Genomic DNA, 20,287 nt, shown 5'->3' with positions numbered 1-20,287 from the left:
TTTCTTAATTGCTTGAAATAAATATAATCTAGGTAGCATTAGAAACTTCCCTGTTGCCCTCATCCACATAAGCATGATTTTGTTTTCTTAGTATATGGTTCTTCTATTCATTCCAACAAGCATTTGGGCACTGCAACATGCAGGCTCCATCCTAGGGATGCAAAGATTTATAACACATTTCTGGTTTTTCATAACACACGTTTAGCTCATTTATGCATCTCAAGATTAATGCATCTAAAACAAGACACTTAATATTTCCCCATAACTCTTCTTCGCCTGGCTGTTTCCAACCTAATAAATGGTACCACCATTTAACCAGTTGCTCAGGTTAAAAAGCTTGGATCCATTCTTGGTTCCTCTCTTTTTGTCATACACCACATCCATTCCAGCAGCAAATTCTATTGGCTGTAGCCTCAAAATATGTTCCTTATCTCACGGCTTCCCACAACAACTGCAACCACAGTTATCCCCACCCAAGCCATTGTGGTCTTTTGCCTTTGTCCAAGCCACCATGATCTCTTGGCCAGAGATATCTGCCTGTTTACTAGTCTCTGTACTTCCTTCCTCTTTTGCCCCACTACAGTCTGCTTTCCTCACAGAAACCAGGATGATCTTTTAATAAGTTAAAATAAGATGAATCACTCCCCTACTTATAAGCCTCCAGTAGCCCCTATCATACTTAGACCAAAACCTAGAGTCTTGCTATGGTCTACAAGACACTCTGTCACTTAGTCTCTTCTTACTTTTCCAGTCTCATCTTCTCCTCACTAATTTCCCTTTGGCTGTGCCAGCCTTATTGTTCTTTGAGCACATCAGCCTTTTTCCTATCTTCCCCAGCTACTTGCATGACTCACTTCCTTACTTCATTAAGATCTCTGCTTTAATGTCACCTCTCAGATGCATTCACTGATGACCCTGTGTAAAAGTGCACTCCCCACCTCCGTGGCTCACTCTCCCCTTACTCTGATTTGTTTATCTTCATAGCACTTAATATTTCCTTAATAGTTCATAATCACTTAATATTAATATTTATTCCTTTATTTGTTTTTTTCCCCATAAAAATGTAAGCTTCATGAGGACTTAGTTATATTCACCTGTATCACAGCACCTAGGATGATGCCCGGGACTCAGTAAGAGTGCAATATTGTTTTATGGGTGAATAGGTGAAGGAATGAATTTAGCTAGGTTTATGATACTTGTGAAAGGGTAAGTATATGTACTTGCAGAAATATTCCATTGTTATCCATGCCTTAGATGCTTCTCATGAAGACAGCCCACATTTCATATATCTGTAGGCTGTATTTGAAACATTTTAAGGGGAAAAATAATTTGAGGTAGAAAAAAATTCTTAATGTTTGTGTGTGCTAGTTTTCTCTTTGCAAACACAGTGATGCTCTGCAGGAAACATATATGTGCAGTACATTCAAGTGAGTGTATATTGAAAGATGACTCTTCATTCCACTTCAACCCCAAGCACTATACCCCAAAAGTAACTGCTATGATAGTTTATTGTGTATCCTTTCAGATATTTACTGTGCAAGTATGAAGTATATACATTTTTTGTTATTCTACAATGGGCCTATACTATATACAGGGAATCTCAACTTTGCTTATTTCACCTTATTTATTTCAAAGAACTTTCATTCATTTTAATAGCTGTATAGTATTTCAAAGAATGCCTCTACCACATCCTTGTATGTAGCTCTTGAAGCACATGGGTAAGTTTATGTAAGAGAGCTTACTAGGGTTGTAATTGCTGGATCAAAGGGAGGTCCATTCATAGGTTTTGATAGCTAATGACAACAAGGTTGAATCACTTTACCACCAACAGTGTAAGACAGAGTCTGTTTTTCTGCATCCATGTCAATACTATGTTTTAACTATTTTCATTCTTCAACCCAAGAAGCCAAAATGGTACTTTATTTTTATGTTTCTCCAGTTATGAGTGAGATTGAACACCTTTTCACTGAAAGGCATTTACATTTCTTCTGTAAAACTTTATGTTCACATTTTTTTTTCTTTTTACTTATTTTAAAAGCATGTCTGGTCATTTTGCTTATTGATTTGTGAGAACTTTTTATATTTTGAAGAAATGAATTCTTTGTTGAATGTTGCAAATATTTTCTTTTTATGGCGTCTGGGTTTTGTGTCTTGCACAGAAAGCATTCTTTATTCCAAGAATATTATTTTAGAAAAATCTGCCCTACTTTATTCTAGCTTTTTCAGGTTTTTATGTTATGCATTTAAATCTTTCTTCTGAGTTTATTCTGAGTAAAGAGTTAGAGAGAGATTCTGCTTTACTTTTTTAATTTCCCCAAATCAGATGTCTCAACACAATATATTGACTAAACCAGGATTTACCTACTGATTTGTATAATTTAGGCAATTTCTAGACCATATGCTCTTATTTCTCTGTCTCTCTGATCTTGTACCAGCACAACTCTTTTTACTGTAGCTTTGCCATACATTTTAATGAAAAGTTGAGCTAGTTATAATGCTTTTTCAGGAATTTCCTGGCAAGCTGGCCATGCTATTTTTCCATGTGATTTTTCACCTGGACAGGTCTAGAAATAAATATATAAAGAAAAAGTTACTAATATTTTAATTGAGATTTCATTACATTTGTAAATTTATTTGGAGGAATTAAGGTCTTTATAATACTGTTTCCTTTTATCCAAAAATAAAAACTATTTTTTTCTGTTGAAATCTTCTATTGTGTCTTTTGGTGATTTTGAAGGTATTTTTCAGGTAGATTTTTCAGAGCTCTTGTTGAGTTCATGTTGCTCTAAGAGGTGAGCTTATTTTTTTCCCATCATATTCTAATTCATTGTATACAGGGTAGATATTTATCTTTTAACATTAATTTTGGCTGGGCACAGTTGCTCACAGCTGTAATCCCAGCACTTTGGGAGACTGAGGCGGGCGGATCACGAGATCAGGAGTTCAAGACTAACCTGGGCAACATGGTGAAACCCCTTCTCTACTAAAAATACAAAGATTAGCTGGGCGTGGTGGTGTGCACCTGTAATCCCAGCTACTTGGGAGGCTAAGGCAGGAGAATTGCTTAAACCCAGGAGGCAGAGGTTGCAGTGAGCTGACATCGCATCACTGCACTCCAGCCTGGGTGAAAGAGCAAGAGTCCATCTTGGGGGAAAAAAAAAAAAAAAAAATTTTTAAACTAGACACCTTTTTCCTTGAATTTTCTTTTTGTTTTTCTTTCGTTCATTTATTCATTCCTTCTTATCAATTTTCCAGGCTAAGTTTCCACTATCCATCCACTATGATGATTTTCTCTCTTCTCTAACTTTTATACCTCACTTCACCTTTATCTAATGGCATTGATTAGTACTTGCCCAATAATGTTAAATAAAATTGGTAATGGTGGCATTTCTACCTTGTTTCTGATTTTAATGCTACTGTTGTTTCACCATTAAGCATAGTGTTCAAGCCAGTCATGCCAAAAGCTCTGGAAGCTCTCCTAAATCGCTCCAGGCAAGCTGGCTTAAGGACCTCCATGGCACCTTTTCTTTACCTTTATTGTAATCTGGAACACAATGAACTTGATAATGTGTTTATCTTACTGAACAATGTTGATGTGTTTATCTTACTGAACAATGTTGACAAATTCTGTGTACATCCTCAAAGAAGTAACTTTCCACAGATCGCCCTTTGGGAAGTGCTGATTTAGAGAAATACATGATCAACAATACCAACCATAGCATAAAGGAGTTTAAGGATTGAGACAAAACCATGAGGCTTAGAAAAAAGGAGGTCATCAGTGACCTTAAGGATAATGGTGATGATGATAGCTCATACCAGTGATACATTTGCCAGGCATCAGTCACTGGGCTGCGTAATTATACATGTTACTTTGTTTAATCTTCACATTACCCACCAAGGCAGAACAATTATTATCTCTGTTTTATAGCTGTGGCAACATGTTGAAGAAAGTTTCTTAAGATTGTCACACAGTAAATAACAAAATGTGATTGCAAATTTCACTCGCTCTATAGCAGGAGCTCGTCCACATAATACTAGGAGAATCAATCCAGAGCCTGCCCCAGGAGTGTTTTGTTTGGCCAATTCATTATGGGATTTTTGTTTTGTTTTGTTTTGAAACTGAATGCCTTCAGTAGGCATACATACCGTTGAATTTGTGAGTGTTTTTGAATTGCAATCTGAAGTTTTATAAACTCTATTCATTCATTAATAAATTATTTCAACAAATATTTCCTGAGTGTCCACTGCATACCAGGTACTATGCTAGGCTCTGGAGATACAACAATAAGCAAAAATGAGCAAAGACCCGATTTTCATGTGGACTTAATTAAATAATATACAAAAAATTGTGTGTGTGTGTGTGTGTGTGTATGCGTGTGTGTGTGTGTATGTATGTGGGTGGTAGCAAATGGAGACAGCTGATCATGTGTTGTAGAAAGAAATTCAGAAATCACATAGGAACTGAAAAGGGTGGCCTGAGTCAAATTGAGGAATTTCTTACTTTTCTGTGATAGAATAATGTGAATATTCTTGAAGAAATAAGGTAAAGCAAGTGACCCAGGGAGAGGTGGAGAAGGCAGGGCGAAATGTGGAAGCTAGGTTTCAAAGTGACAGTATGCCTGAGATTTATGCCCTGGGAAGCAAAGGGATTATTTCCTCAAAGGCTTCATTGCATACATGAACTCCCAAGGCATGCTATGTGGGTAAAATCATCTCCTATACCAGTTCTCTGGGGACAGCAGCCATTTTGGGTTGTTGGAAGCATTGCAGAATTGGTGGTAATACAGTTTCTATGGGCAGTTGCTTTAAGAACTTGGAGCTTGGTTTGAGGTTGCCATGGTAACACCACTGCTGGCTGCATACAACATCTCACCCAGGCTCTCTTGATCTAATAACCAGGACCCACATTGCCTTGAACTCTCTCAAACAAGGTGTGCTTTTAGCAGACTAACTTTTTTTTTTAAACCTCTCTGATAAATCCATTAACCTATTTTATTTTGGTTTCTGTAACTTGCAAATGACTGAGGAGAGAGAAATTAGGAGAGGAATTGTATTGTTTTAAACTCATCGTCCCTATTTAGAATACTTAATGCAAACTAATTAAAGATCTGCTTGTGCTATGATCTGCTATCTTCCTGTTTTCAAGTTTTTGCATTGTGAAATCTATCATATCTCCTTGTTCACACAATAAGGCCTTAACAAACTCTTTGTGAATATAGTTTCTCTGACCTCTCTACTCTCGCAGAAAACCACAGGATAGGCCGGGCGTGGTGGCTCACGCCTGTAACCCCCGCACTTTGGGAGGGCGAAGCGGGCCCATCACAAGGTCAGGAGATAGAGACCATCCTGGCTAACACGGTGAAACCCCGTCTCTACTAAAAATACAAAAAATTAGCCAGGCGTGGTGGTGGGCACCTGTAGTCCCAGCTCCTCAGGAGGCTGAGGCAGGCGAATGACGTGAACCTGGGAGGCGGAGCTTGCAGTGAGCCGAGATGGCGCCACTGCACTCCAGCCTGGGCGACCAGAGAGAGACTCCATCTCGAAAAAAGAAAAAAAGAAAACCACAGGATACTCAGGAGTCTTGGGCTCTTTTCTTCCTAATGAGCTCTGTTTGCCATGGTTTGGGAGAGGAAGAGCTCTGAGTATAGGGGATGGTAGATTTTGTTAGTGTTCACTTAGACCTCTTCTCTCAAAAACATGGGTGAGAGAATCACACATTTTTGACACTAGGATACTTGAGAGTTTGGTCCAATGGTCTTTTACCAAGGTGGCCCCACATCTCCTACATCCCAGTGAATATCATAAACACTTGCTGATTTAATGGACAATAATGTTAGTAGCCTGAAATCACACTAGTAGTTTGAAACCCATGATGAGGGTGCATATACACCATGGAAATCTAAATGCTGTGAAAATCTAAATGCTGTGAAACAGTCCCCGCTTCCCACTACTGGACTGGTTGTTAATCATTTACTGGCATACTTGTATCAAACCCTTCCCTTACGCGGGTGGAGAGTGGTGAGAAACAGGCTTCTTATCACTAGTTTCTATGTGGCCATTAAATGATGGAAAATGAAAGAAAGGGAGAGCTGTAATGCATAATGCTCTTCATTTTTGCTTAGTAATTTATATTACTTTGGAACAAGATGAAATAAAAGATTTAAGATGAGCTTTTTATCTTTTCATAATAAAATGTGAAAAAATATTTGATTACAAAAGCTATCTTTATAGTAGCCACATTTTATTTGGTGACTTGCTTTCAGACTTAAGAATCTTTTCTAACAATTTTATCCCATTTACAAAAAAATGCTCAATAAATATTTCGAAAGATTAGGTCAAAAGCCCTTAAACTAATCTGTAGGGTTGGCAATTAAGATATCATTTTTTTTTTCTGTAACTGATCATTGAATTTTGTAGTGCTGAGGGGAGAGTAGAATGCATAGTGAGTGACACACAAGTGCAAAAAAGAGTTGATTGTAATCTAAGACTTAGATTTTAAAGTAGGAATAATTTTTAGGTTTTGCCATTCAAATCAGCAGATAGCTACAGTTATTACATTACAAAAGATTTCTGAGCTCCAAGTATTTGCGTGTACTTTGACTTACTAAGCATTCAAAAATACTTTCCTAACAGCATCACACTTTTATTTTCATATTGTATATATTTTAACCTTTAAGTTATCATGGAAATTTCTTAACAAGGTCTTCTTCCCGGTAAACACGCAAACTGAAACATTAGCACTCTTTTATTCAGCATCTTAGAAGAAATATGCTTAATATAGTAGATTTTCCTAAATAACTTAAACCTTCACCCTTCAAATTCTAAGACCTTTTAGAAACCATTTCTCTGAAATCCTTTTTAAATATTTTAAACATATTTCTCATTTCTTAAACTAAAAGTTTAAACTCTCCTTGCTGTCATAGGGCTAATCGTTCTTCTGCCATGTAGAAACTACTTTCACCAGCTTTTAAATTTTATTTAGTTTTATCCTTAAATGCCAAACTGCAAAATGACCTTTGTCACTGGTGTGGTCATTGTATTCGCTCAGACAGTCCTGCTCCCCCCTCCCCTTTTAGTTTCCTGAGTAGTGTTTATTTATTATGGGCACTGAAACCCATGCATAAAACTTGTTTGGAGTTACATACTAGATTCGATTTTATTAAGACTCTAAGTGAGGGTGTGAGAAGTAAAATCCTTCGCTTTTCAGAAGACTTTGTTGTGGTCATATCAGGCACTTGGAATATGGAGATAATGAAATCTACTCCAAGGGATGGTTGTGAGAGGCAACAAGGAAAGGCATATGAAATGGATCTGTTTGGATGCCACCAAGTGGTCCCTTTATGCGCACGACTGCTACAGGCCCCACCACTGTTGTTCAACGTTCCCCACCGCTCCATCCCGTTAGGCAGTGTGGGGAGAGCCAGTTTCTCCTCCTTAGAAGAGGAGCTGCCAGAGCAATTCTAGTAGACCCTTGGGTATATTTACCTAACTGGTTTGTAGTTAGGTTGATTAAAGGGAATGGGAAGAAATAAAAATTTTGCATCTGAGTTTCTCTGTTTTTAAATATGGAGTATTACTTTGAGCCTAAAAATGTTCATCACTTTTGACTTAGTCATCTCCCTTCTGGAACTTAACCCTAAAGAAATAATCAGACATAAGGAGAAAGATTTATGCATAAACATATTTTTCATCTCACCTTCATCCTGTTTTTACATTAGTCAGCACAAGAAGCCTTTGACTGTGTTCCAGAAAACATATTGCACCAAGATTGGCAGACATTGGTTTGAGTTTATTTAACTGTCAGGGGATGGCTTTCTTTGTGAGCTGATTCCAAAAATTCATTACATACTTAAATGTTTGATGGGCATCAGCAATGTAAGAGTCGTGTACTTGAAGGGCTCAAAATTGCACACAAACATTAGTAGGTAGCAGTGCTGGATATTATGGTTTAGACTTAATATCTTTTAAGATATTTTAGATCTTGTAGACCCAAACTCATCCTTGATTTGGCTATGTGTATTCTATGCCATTCTATATATGAGTAAAATACTGGGTTCTGTGAGAGCAGGCATCAAGATAGAACTAGCTGTCTAAGAGATTTATTGTGGGAAAAGCCCGTGAAGGATAAAGGGGAAGGAGAGCGTGAGTAGGGAATAAAAAACAAATAGGGTAGTCCTGTATAATTTCCTACAATTTGGATTTTGTTCATTTCATCCCAGTAGTATTAACATATTCCTCTGTTCCCTAAGTATCAGATACAGAGGGCTGATCACATTAGAATTTAATTTGTTCCTTCCTTTTCTCCCCTCTCCTCCCCTCCCCTCCCTCCCCTCCCTCCCCTCCCTCCCCTCCTGTTCCCTCTCCTTCCCTTCATTCTTGCAAAACTACTTCATAGGTAATGGTGTGTGCTTCCATCAAGAGGCAGATAACATTTGTCTCATCTGTTTTTCTGTGTGTGTTAGCAACTTGATGATCATTATGCTAGATCCATTAATTCATTAGGGGTTGCAAAATGCTGACATTTGAATTATTTCTGTCTTCACTTACTAACTAGCATACTTTTATACAGAGAAACTTCCCCTCATTAGCTATTTGGTTGTTTTGAGGTTCAGCGCAAATAGGAAAGGTAGGATGAATGCTAGATTTTTTCTTTTGCTTATCATTTTTCAAAATGATAAGTTCGTTCCTTAGCATTTTCCAAAGGTGGAAAATGAGAGTTTTTGTGTTTGTTTAGTATTATTATGAACTCATGGATTTAAGCCATTGTAGTTGTTATCTTTATTTGACACTCAAATTATTTCATCTTTGGCCAGTAGGAGTTTATATAGGTAGGCTCCTGAGTGTTTTTGACATAATCCTAGTAGTCTCTGACAGCCTCCTTGCTTTCTGGTATGATTTAATGTTCAGGCTCATCTTGTACATTTCCTGCCTCAGATCTCACTAGGTCACAAGCCATAGTTCATTGTAGTGAGAATTGATTTTTTAGAAACAACACTCTAGATGTTGGGAGTGTTCATTGCTACTGGGTAGGTTACTTTTTCTAGACCTTTTCATTGTACAAAACTAAGGAATTTTTTTTTTAAAGATAGAGTATATCCAGAGATCATACTTATAATTTCAATTTATATCTAGGACTACAGGGTTACTGCTTTATCTCATCATTTTTACATCTGAGTTTATTTATCTCCATGCTAAAAAACCTGCTTCTCAACAACACAAGCCTGATTACTCACTTGTTTTATCACATACTACAAATGTGACAGCCTTGGGATCACAATGCTAATACTAGGACTAGCTAAATTATTATTGAAAAAAATGTGAAGTTCTTTTTATCTTTAGGATATATACCATTAGAAATGAACTATCAAATCACTGGGTTTTAAAATCAGTTAGAATAGTTTCTCTCCTCAACCACTTGTATACGTATTTAGGTATTATTTGTATCACTTTACTAATCTTGTCTCTGGTGCCATTCTTATTTCCCTTACCCTAATATAACTAGCATTTTCTCCCTGTATTATGTTTGTCTCTGTAACAATGAGAAGTTTATAAGAAGTATAATGAGAAGTATAAAGTTAACTAGGAACTAAGAATTTGAAGTACAAAAATGAATGTAGATTTAAAAATAAGTGTATGCACAATATATTTATTTACTCTGTGAGCTGAGAGGTCTTAGAAGCAATGACACCCCAGTAGCAATGAGCACACCTAGAACCCAGATCTTGGTTTCTAATACTGGTCTTCAGTAAAAGGGACCAAAGCTCATTGAAGAAATGCCTGATTCTAAGGCCATGGCAGAGAAAGATAAGATGAGTCTGGAGCATTGTGTAGTACTAGAAAGGAAGGAAATGCTCAAACACACACACACAATGATAGGGGCATGTCAAAGGGGCATAGGAGCCAAGTAAAAGAATTCCCAATAACCATAGCTGGAAGAATTTGAGCAACGAAATAAATGACATAGTGTTGGATTATAATCCAAAGTATAAAACGAATATCTGCGAGTCCATATTGATATGATAATAAGTAAATGATTGAAGAAGTCAGTAAGTGAGGAGAAGAGACACATCTCCAGTGCAGAATTCCAAATAATTTATATAGATACTCCACTCTCAAAAAGCTGGAACATACTTTCCACTCCTTAAGTGTGGCCTTTCTTTCAGAGTGTAGTATGTTAAGATAGGAAAAAGAATAACTATAGTGGAGAAACTTGACAAACACTACCTCAGCCAGGTGATCAGATCAAGGTCAACATCAGTGAGAAACCATGCTTGTAGCATGTACCCTTGATATAATGTTAATCTGCAACACTTTCTTAATTTTTCTGGTATTACTATGCTGGATTTAAAAAATATTTTATGTTTCCTGAAGGCTTTTAATTACAGGTGAAAACCTGTTCTCAGCTTTGTTTGAGCTAGTGAAAAAAGTATGAAGCATGGTTTCTACCTTATAGTAACTTAGAAACTAGTGAAGGAAACAAGATCTAGCAAGCATGTAATCAAAATGTAAATCATAGGACATGATTATACAGGATTTTTAAGTTGAGAAAAGCAAAGCATAGTTATACTGAGACCTGGTGTAGCTAGAGAAAGTTTTGAAGAAAATAGTCTCTCCTGTTAATACTATCAGGATTTCTGGACGAGGGAAATGATAGGGATTGATTTAGAGGCTCAGAAATTCTCTAAATATATGATTATCACCAGAAAACAAGATACATATATTTTAAAACCATTACATTTTGTTTCTGTTGACCAACTGAAATGCAAGATGACTAAATTAGTTATTTTTGAATCCCTTATGATAGATAATAAAATTGGTGGCTCGTTTAATCATAGTGTGGCCAGAATGTATTAGAAAGACAGCAAAATCACTGGATTGTATATGATACCCTGCATTTATTTGATGTATAGACCTGGTTAAATCTTGGATTTTAAGCATTTGAATGTTACGTTGCTCTCTTTTGTTTTTCCTTTAGGACTATCTGCTGCCAAACTCTTGACTGAATATGGCGTTAGTGTTTTGGTTTTAGAAGCTCGGGACAGGGTTGGAGGAAGAACATATACCGTGAGGGTAAGTGATTCTAATACTTACATGTAATATATCTCACTCAAACTACAAGTGGCACCACTGAAAATCACAGGGCTAGAGGAGATCTCAAGAGTTCATGCAGTTAAGCCATTTGTCCCCCATAGTCCTAAAGTACTCCCATCAAATAAGCGTGCATTCTCTTTAACAAGTACACACTAAAGACTGACAGCTTCTGGCTTTCAGTGGAGTGAATTCAACAAACATGAGCAAGTAACTTCAATACAGTGTCATAATTTCCATACTACAGACGTAAATGAAGTGTGTAGTATCTCAGATGGAGTAATAGTTTGGCTGTACTGGAAGTGACTATACACCCACAATACACACAGACACACACAGAGAGACACACCCAAACACACACATGCTTAGATTCCTTATTTATCCAGTGACACACAACTTAATAGAAATGTGGTGGCAAAAAAACAAAAAAACCAAAAACAAACAAAAAAAGAAATGTGGTGGCCGTAGTAAGCAGGAACAAATGTAGCATATTTTTGCATAACTTTTCCCTTGGCCCTTGTTCCCTAAGAAGTATGCTGCTGCCAGAGGTATTCCTGAGGTCGCGTCTGGCTAGATATAAGAAAGAAGCCCAGTTATTGCTACATCACTGCTTTTTTTATACTTGGGCTTACATCACCATTCTGGAAAAAATGCATGCTATTATTTACTACTATTAAGGGAATGGTTGCAGGTGGTTGACTCTGGGCGAAAGTACGTAGGGAGATAATGAAGACTGGGAAGGAAATAGGGGCAAAGATGGAAGTTTTTGCACATAAAAGTGGGGGAGAAAGGGAGAAGAGCCAGAGAGAAGTAGTAGAGGCAGAAGAGGAGGACCAGACTAGAGCAGCAATAGGTAGGTCAGCGGACGAAAGAGGAAGGGGTGCTCACCTGTCAACTGACACAGTATAAAGGCAAAACAAAACAAAAGAAAAAACCCCTCGCATTTGATAGTTAGAAGTTCATTAATTAATGAGCCCCTTTGCTAGAGTACACAAATAGAGTGTTAAAGACTGGAGATTGAGAGTAAAGACAAAACCAGACTGTTGAAGTGACTGGAAAGAGAGGAAGCATCTATCTAACTAGAAGATGCTTCAGTTAGACTAATAACAGAATGGCGTAAGCAATGCAAATATTTGATTACTTCACAGAAGTCTGGTGGTACATAGTCCAGGCTCTCGCTTTTTGCTCTTCTTTCTGCTCTCATATTCTTTTTTTTTTTTTTTTTTTTGAGACTGTTTTTCACTCTTGTTGCCCAGGCTGGAGTGCTGTGGTGCAATCTCGGCTCACTGCAAACTCCGCCTCCCAGGTTCAAGTGATTCTCCTGTCTCAGCCTCCAGAGTAGCTGGGATTACAGGCACCCCCCACCACGCCAGCCAATTTTGTATTTTTAGTAGACACAGGGTTTCACCATGTTGGCTAGGCTGGTTGCAAACTCCTGATCTCAGGCGATCCATCGGCCTTGAAGCCTCCCGAAGTGCTGGGATAACAGGCATGAGTCACCGCACCCAGCCCTGCTCTGATATTCTTTGCATGTAGGCTTATTGTATTGTGGTAACAAGATGGATGCTGAGATTCTAAGCATCAGCTTCTCACTCAAGCCTGAAAGGAGAGTGAAAGGGGGGCACCAGCCTTGTCTGCAACAAAGCTTTTCCTTCGCCAAAAGACCCCAGCAGACATTTGCTTTAGTCTCATTGGCTAGAGTTGGGTCACATGGCTACCCTCAGCTGTCAGGGATCCTGGGAAAGTAAGTATTTCACAATAGTAGGCTGCATAATAGAAGCAGGCATGCGAGAGGAAATATCAATGGATATTGGAATAGCCTACAGACAATATTTGAATTAGGATTTCATAGCAGCGATTTCAGCCACCTTGTGCCATGCTACCCTTCTGTCATTTGCTTCCTACCTTTTTGGATACAGGGATGTATCTAAGCCTATTTCTGCTTTGCTCAGCTCTAAGGGTGCTGTACAGCCTTGCTATGCAAAGTATCATCTGTGGGTCAGTAGCCCCAGAATCAACTGGGATTTTGATAGAAATGTGGAATCTCAGGCTGTGTCTCAGAACTGCTGAATCTGGATCTGCATTTTGACAGCATCTCCAGGGGACACTATAGAAGTGCTACTCTGTGGCATTTGTTTGCTTGCTTGCCTTAAATTAATGCCAATCCAGATTAAATTTTCTGAGTGCTCCCTTAGATGTAGTCCACTGGGAAGCTATTGGTCTGGGAGTGAGGAGATTGGGATTCTAGCCTCTGTACTGACTTGATATGATGTCTTGGATAAGTCCTATTAGCACTTTACATCTCAGTTTTCTCATCTGACTAATAAGATACAATCTAAATGTCCCTGGAGAAACTCCCTTCCATCTTCAAATTCTAATTGAAGGCAGCGTGTTATAGTGCAAACGAAGAGTTGCGTCTTCTGCCTGTATGCCTTTATTAGATATGATTATTCTGTCATTTTCTGAAAAATATTCCTTCATTTTGGAGATAGTTATTAGGTTGTCCCTTAGCCCTATTTTTCTTATCTCTAAAACCTTTTGGTTATTAAACAGGAGCATCAGTCATGTTATGGATTTTCAGTTAAGAACAAGTTTCTTTGTATAAGGGAAATGAGAATTCCAACATACTTGTCCCCATCTGTGTTATAGGCCCCAATTACTTTGCCATGCTGTGTCATTTATATATGTCAGCATCACTCAGGAACCATTCTTGTCTATTCAGCATGATATTACACCCCCCTTAGGAATGTGAGAAAGGAATCTCTGAAATGCTTGGTAATTAGGACTTAGCATTTATACTCCAAATGATGAGAAGGAGAAAAAGAGGGCTTTAAGAAACAGGTATGGAGGCTGGGCATGGTGGCTCACGCCTGTAATCCCAGCACTCTGGGAGGCCGAGGCGGGTGGATCACTTGAGCTTGGGAGTTTGAGATCAGCCTGGCCAACATGGTGAAACCCCATCTCTACTAAAAATACAAAAAGTAGCCAGGTGCAGTGGTGTACACCTGTAGTCACAGCTACTTGGGAGGCTGAGGTAGGAGAATCACTTGAGCCCAAAAGGCAGAGGTTACAGTGAGCCGAGATTGCACCATTGTACTCCAGTCTGGGTGACAGGAGTGGAAACCCTGACTCAAAAAATTAAAAAATTTAAAAAAGGAAACAGGCATGAAAATTGTATTTAATAAGAAACTGAAGCAAATATTTTTAAAAATGGCTTCTAATAACATAATCAATTAGGATAATTTTGGGAGGAGATGCCGTAAAAGCTACTGTGGATCTCTGAGTACCAGAATCTCAAATTTGGTATTACCTGGCAAGCTGTTCAGATGGGTCTTCATTAGTTCAAAACTTCCCCGTTTTTCCTAATGTGATTCATCCATGATGCATTAGGTCAAGTTAATAAAGTTGAAATGCCTGCAGGGCTGCCACAGGGTTGGTGTATTTGTTTGCCAATATTGTTGCATGTTTGTGACCTCTGCAAAGGCTGAGTAGTGAGATCTAAATCAAGACCCCAAAGACTGAGGTGCAACATAGTAGAATACATTGTTACTGCTTCTAGTGTCTTCATGCTGAACTTCAGGCACCTCATTTAGAATGTTTTTACTTTGTAAAGAAACATTCTGCAAAATGCCTCACTCTTTTTACTGCTTCATTTAGGATTATTTGCTTTAACTATAGTGTCAGCCTTCTAAAGACATCATGTTTGGAAACTCCCAGGAGTCCTCTTGCTGTCTTTGTTAAAGCCCAGAAATTTATTGGAGTACTGATTCCAGTTTTGTTCTTTCTATCTTAAAATGGATGTTGGAGATTAGAAAAGGTTTGAAGGACAGCACTGATGGTTACTAAAAGAGAGAATAAACATTATATGAGGACACCTTAAAGAAGTCACAGAAACACTTCATTTCTGGTATTACGGCAGAATGAAAACCCCAACTCCTCATTGAAATAAGTAACATGCTGAATACAATATGCTGTGCTCATCTGACATGGAAGTTAGAAATTTGTAGATCTCCTGGATGTTGCATACACACCTCAAACATAACACATCCAACACTAGACTTCTTCTGATCTTCCTCAAGGCCACTATTCCAGCCACCTTCTCCATGTTAGAGTATGGCAACTTTGAAAAAATTCGGAGTCATGCTCAACACTACCAGACCCTCATTTGTTTTGTCAGGAAATTCTGTTGGCCCTGCCTTCAAAACATACCCAGAATTCAATGCTTCCCACCACTTCCACTGCTATCCCCTGGTGGGAGCCACCATTATCCCTAGGCCAGATTACTGCAATAGGCTCCTGATTTCCCTGCTTTTACTCCTGCCCCCTACATTCTGTTCTTTCATAGTGCATCAGTGAGAGTGAGCCTTTCAAATGTAAGTCAGATTTTAGCATTTCCCTGCTCAAGACCTTCCAAAGGCCCCCCCACCCTTCTCACTGACAGTCAAAACCTATGTCCTTACAATGTCCTGGGAGGCTTTAAGTGACCTGCTCTGCCAATAACCTCTGTAACCTCATCTTCAACTTTTTTCCTTGCTCACATTGTTCTGGTCACTTTGGCCTCCTTGCTATTTCTTGAACATACCAGCAGGCTTCTCCGTTTTATTCTATTGTTGATGTTGCTTCATTTTCTTTAAAGTTTTGCCAGTATCTTTGTTCACTGTCCGTTCTTGAATCTCAGACCTTTTATTTGTAACCATTTTCATTCTACTTGAAACACACCCTTTCCTCCAATCTGGGTTCTAAACTCTGTACATTTGTCAGCTTGACAAAACATAGTTCTAACAGGTAACAAATTCTATTTAGAATTTCTCTTCCTCCTTTTTTTCCTCTCAGAATAGCAAAGATATTATTCCCCTATCTTCTGGCTTGTATTTTTATTGTTGAAGTCTAATTTATCGTTAAGTCTAATTGTTGATTTTTTTTTCAGAGTATGTACGATTTGCCTCTTTCGGTTTCTGAAAAAGAATTGCTTCTGAGAGCTCTTTTCTTTGGTATACTGCAGTTTCTCTGTGTCTGGATGAGAATTTATTTTTATTTATCATTCTTTGGACCTGTTGGGTTTCTTATCTTCCAACAATGCTGGTAAATCCTCAGCCACTATTTTTTATACTACTTAATATTTTGACACCATCTTCCATGTCTTAACTACCTCCTCAACATATTTTCCAATTCTTTATCTTCGAACTGCATTCTATATAATTTATTCAGATCTAGCAGTTTACTCACTCTTTAACTATGTCGAATATACTGTTTAATCCATTCACAGAGTTTTAAAAATTTTAATTAGTACATTTTTATCACTAGTAGTTATTTTTAAATCTACCCGATAATATTTTCAGTTTCTTTTCCCCTGCTCCTAGTTTTAATGGCTTATTTTATTTAAAATATATTACATAGTACTTTTAGATTCTGTGTATAATTCAACTATTACAAAGTCTTTCTGGATTATTTTTTCTGCTTATTTTCTTTTGGTGCCTTGTTTGCACGTATGTTTTGTAACTCTTGGCTGTGGGTTGCTAATTTTCCATGGAACTTTATCTGTGTGTAAATTATTTGAGACCTAGGGGAAAAGGATTTGAGTCTACTTCAACCACCTGCATTGACACTTTAAATTTTCTGCCCAAGGTTTTTCATATCATATGGGTAGCGTAAATTCAGATGGAAAACATAAATAAAGATAAGCTTATTTTTTTTTCCTTTTCTGTGTGACAATACTGAGACCTGCAAAATAATGGAAAATATAAAGTTGTGGATGCAGCTAAAGCAATACTTAGAAGATATATAGTCTAAATTCTTCCATTAGAAAAGAAAAAGGCTATATATAAATAAGCTAATCATGCAAAGAGTTAGAAAAGTAAGAGCAAAATAAATCCAAAGAAGGGGTAAAAAGGGCACATATCAATGATATAGAAAATAGACACCCAGGCCGGGCGCGGTGGCTCAAGCCTGTAATCCCAGCACTTTGGGAGGCCGAGACGGGTGGATCACGAGGTCAGGAGATCAAGACTATCCTGGCTAACACGGTGGAACCCTGTCTCTACTAAAAAGTACAAAAAACTAGCCAGGCGAGGTGGTGGGCGCCTGTAGTCCCAGCTACTCGGGAGGCTGAGGCTGGAGAATAGCGTGAACCCAGGAGGCGGAGCTTGCAGTGAGCTGAGACCCGGCCACTGCACTCCAGCCTGGGCGACAGAGCGAGACTCCGTCTCAAAAAAAAAAAAAAAAAGAGAATAGACACCCAACAAAGAGGATCCATAAAATAAAAGTTGATTATTTGAAGAGACCTATTAAAGATACACAAGAAGTGTCTGATAAGATTTTTCCAGAAAAAGAAACACCCCAAATAAATAAGAGATGAGAGCCAGATGTGGGGCTCACGCCTGTAATCCCAGCACTTTGGGAGGCTGAGGCAGGTGCTGAGCTCAGGAGCTCGAGATCAGCCTGAGCAACCCTAAGTCTACAGAAAATACAAAAATTAGCTGAGTGTGGTGGCACATGCCTGTGGTCCCAGCTACTCAGGAGGCTGAGGTGGGAGAATTTGTAGACCCCAGGAAAGTCGAGGCTGCAGTGAGCCATGATCATGCCATTGTACTCCAGCTTGGGTGATAGAGTAAGACCCTGTCTCAAAAAATAATAATAAAAAAAGATGAAAATGAAGATATAATTACTGATACAATAAAGAGTAATTAAATGAAAAGAAGATGCCATGAACATTAAACCAACAGTTTTGAAACATATATGAAATGTACATATTATGAGAAAAATATAATTCATCAAAGTTAACATTGATTTAGTCTGGAAATAGTAGTGCTTTAACCTAAAAATAAATTAAATGTGTAGTTTAAGATTTTCCCTAAAAAAAAATCACCAAGCCTAGATAGTTCTACAGGTATGTTCTACATAATGTTCAAAGAATAGATCACTTTATTTACATACAAACCTTTCTACAGAATAGAAAAAAGTATGATCACTAACTAAGGAGATTAGCAGTACCCTAATGCAAACAACAGACAAGGCAGTAGAAGAAAGGAGAATCATAGGCCAGTCTCAATATTGCTTACATAGATATAAAATTCTAAACAAAATGTTAGCGTAGATATAAACATAGATATAAAAATTCTTAACAAAATGTTAGCAAAGCATATCCTCCAATAGAAAGATAATATCGGGTTGGGTAGCTCCAGGAAGGAAATGTTGAATAATACTAGACAATTTTCTGGAAATAATAGATTAGGTAAATTATAACAAAATACAAAGAGACTAGACAAGTTGCACTGTATAGACACACACACACATGCACACACACATCTTTAAAGCATTAAAGAGCCAGCAAGCTAACAAGATAGGGAAGAATCACTGGGCCAACATCTGGAAAAGATTAACCTACTTTTCCGTGGGTGGCAGGGGGAGTTGCTAACCACTGAAGAAGCTCCCGAAGGCTGAGCAGTGCTTTGGATCTAGTGCAAAGCTAGGGTGACAGGTCAAGTCCAGAACCCCATGAAGTGTGTACTAATTTGTAGGGGTGTATTGGTCAACTCCTTGTGCTGTGGAGTTGGGCTGCATCTAAGGACCAAGGGTGAATGGCAAGAAAGCTAGGTCAAATGTGCATTTTGGCCCAGCCTCAAATCCTCTCAGGTACTGCAAATGGAATAAAGTTACCTAGTACTGTGAGGGTCCCAGGCTGTGGGCAGAAGCAAACATTTTAAATCCTCTCTGAGAAAGATACCATCTTCCTAGGATTGAAATGATTTCTGCATGTTTTCAAGTGCAATGGGTGGCATTCAATAAAAAATAATCAGGCAAACAAGGAAAAAAGGCATGACAACATGCTTGAGAACTGGTATACACAACAAAATAGACATAGACCCTTTAGTTATTAAAAAAAAAAAGCCATGGAGGGGTTGCAGCTCACCAATATTCAATTTATTGATTAAATCATTGGGACTTGCCAATTAATAAAAACAACTGAAAAACATGGAGAACTGTATTTATGAGGGAACCCAGAGCCTCCCATTCCTACTCTCTGGGAGTGAGGGTAGCTTGTGAGGGCCACTGAGGGTGACAGGGAGGAAGGCCAAGTAAACAATTTTAGTTTATGATAGAGGGTTTGCATGTTTGTAAATAATTTAGTGATATGTGAATCTTTTTATACCTTCTTGTATTCTTTTCCTATGATGCATTCTTTCCTGGAAGTGTTTTAAAATAGCATCTAGAACCATCAATGTGGACTGATTTAAGATTTCACCGGGTGGAAATTAGGGAATTAGGCTTTGGGTAGCTCCTCCAGTAATAACACCAGAGAGAAGCTCACATGATAATTTAAATGTTTTGTAAAGGATCTAAACTGGCAGAATATACTACAGTGTTCTTTATCTTTTATGCATTGTGTGCTGAGTTGACCTTACCAATAGCTTTGCCAAATAATGGTGCTTAGTGATGAGTGTTAGACAGGATTGTGCCCCAGTTCTTGAGTGGACGAGGAAAGACTGCCATTTTCAGTTGCTCTTTATAGGGGAGACATAAGGGACAATTAACTTTTAAAAAAATAAATGGGGTTTTTTTTTTACAAGACACATTTTTCCAAGTTTTAACTAAAGTCCTCTGACCAATTTTTCTCTTTTTGCAGAATGAGCATGTTAATTACGTAGATGTTGGTGGAGCTTACGTGGGACCAACCCAAAACAGAATCTTACGCTTGTCTAAGGAGCTGGGCATAGAGACTTACAAAGTGAATGTCTGTGAGCGTCTCGTTCAATATGTCAAGGTAAGGCTGACTTCACCCAAGTGACTGATAGGGAAACCTTTTATTTGAGAAAACATTTGGTTTGTTTTTAGTTATTTTTCTTTCAAAGCAATTGTAAAAGTAGGCTCTCGACTTTGAAGTAGTATTTGCCTTTCTTTTCTTGTTTTCTTTTTTCTTTTTCTTTCGAAAAAAATCGCTAAAGTCTTCTGGAATTACTGCAGGATATTATGACTCAGCTTGGCCTTCCTCCCTGTCACCCTCAGTGGCCCTCACAAGCTACCCTCACTCCCAGAGAGTAGGAATGGGAGGCTCTGGGTTCCCTCCTAATGCATTTGAAGGGCACTGGGGTGGGGGCGGCAGGTGCCTGCAACAGACATGTGCACGCACACGCACACACACACGCACGCACACGCATGCACACTCCCCTCCCCCAGCTGCAGGCAATCCCTGAGCGACCTA

General features: G+C 38.3%; 1 protein-coding gene across 2 annotated transcripts in view; it reads left to right on the top strand.

Annotated features, from left to right (window-relative positions):
• Positions 1–20,287, top strand: part of MAOA (monoamine oxidase A) — an 85,194-nt gene that overhangs the window by 10,996 nt on the left and 53,911 nt on the right. For both annotated transcript variants that reach the window (XM_025372113.1, XM_025372114.1), the window contains 2 exons: positions 10,976–11,070; positions 19,712–19,849. In XM_025372113.1, coding sequence (XP_025227898.1) covers positions 10,976–11,070; positions 19,712–19,849 — 233 coding nt within the window. The remainder of the gene's footprint in view (positions 1–10,975; positions 11,071–19,711; positions 19,850–20,287) is intronic.

Source organism: Theropithecus gelada, chromosome X, assembly GCF_003255815.1.
Source record: "Theropithecus gelada isolate Dixy chromosome X, Tgel_1.0, whole genome shotgun sequence".
Lineage (NCBI taxonomy): Eukaryota > Metazoa > Chordata > Mammalia > Primates > Cercopithecidae > Theropithecus > Theropithecus gelada.
The sequence above is the reverse complement of the archived record's forward strand: the minus strand, read 5'-3'. Positions and strand labels throughout refer to the sequence as shown.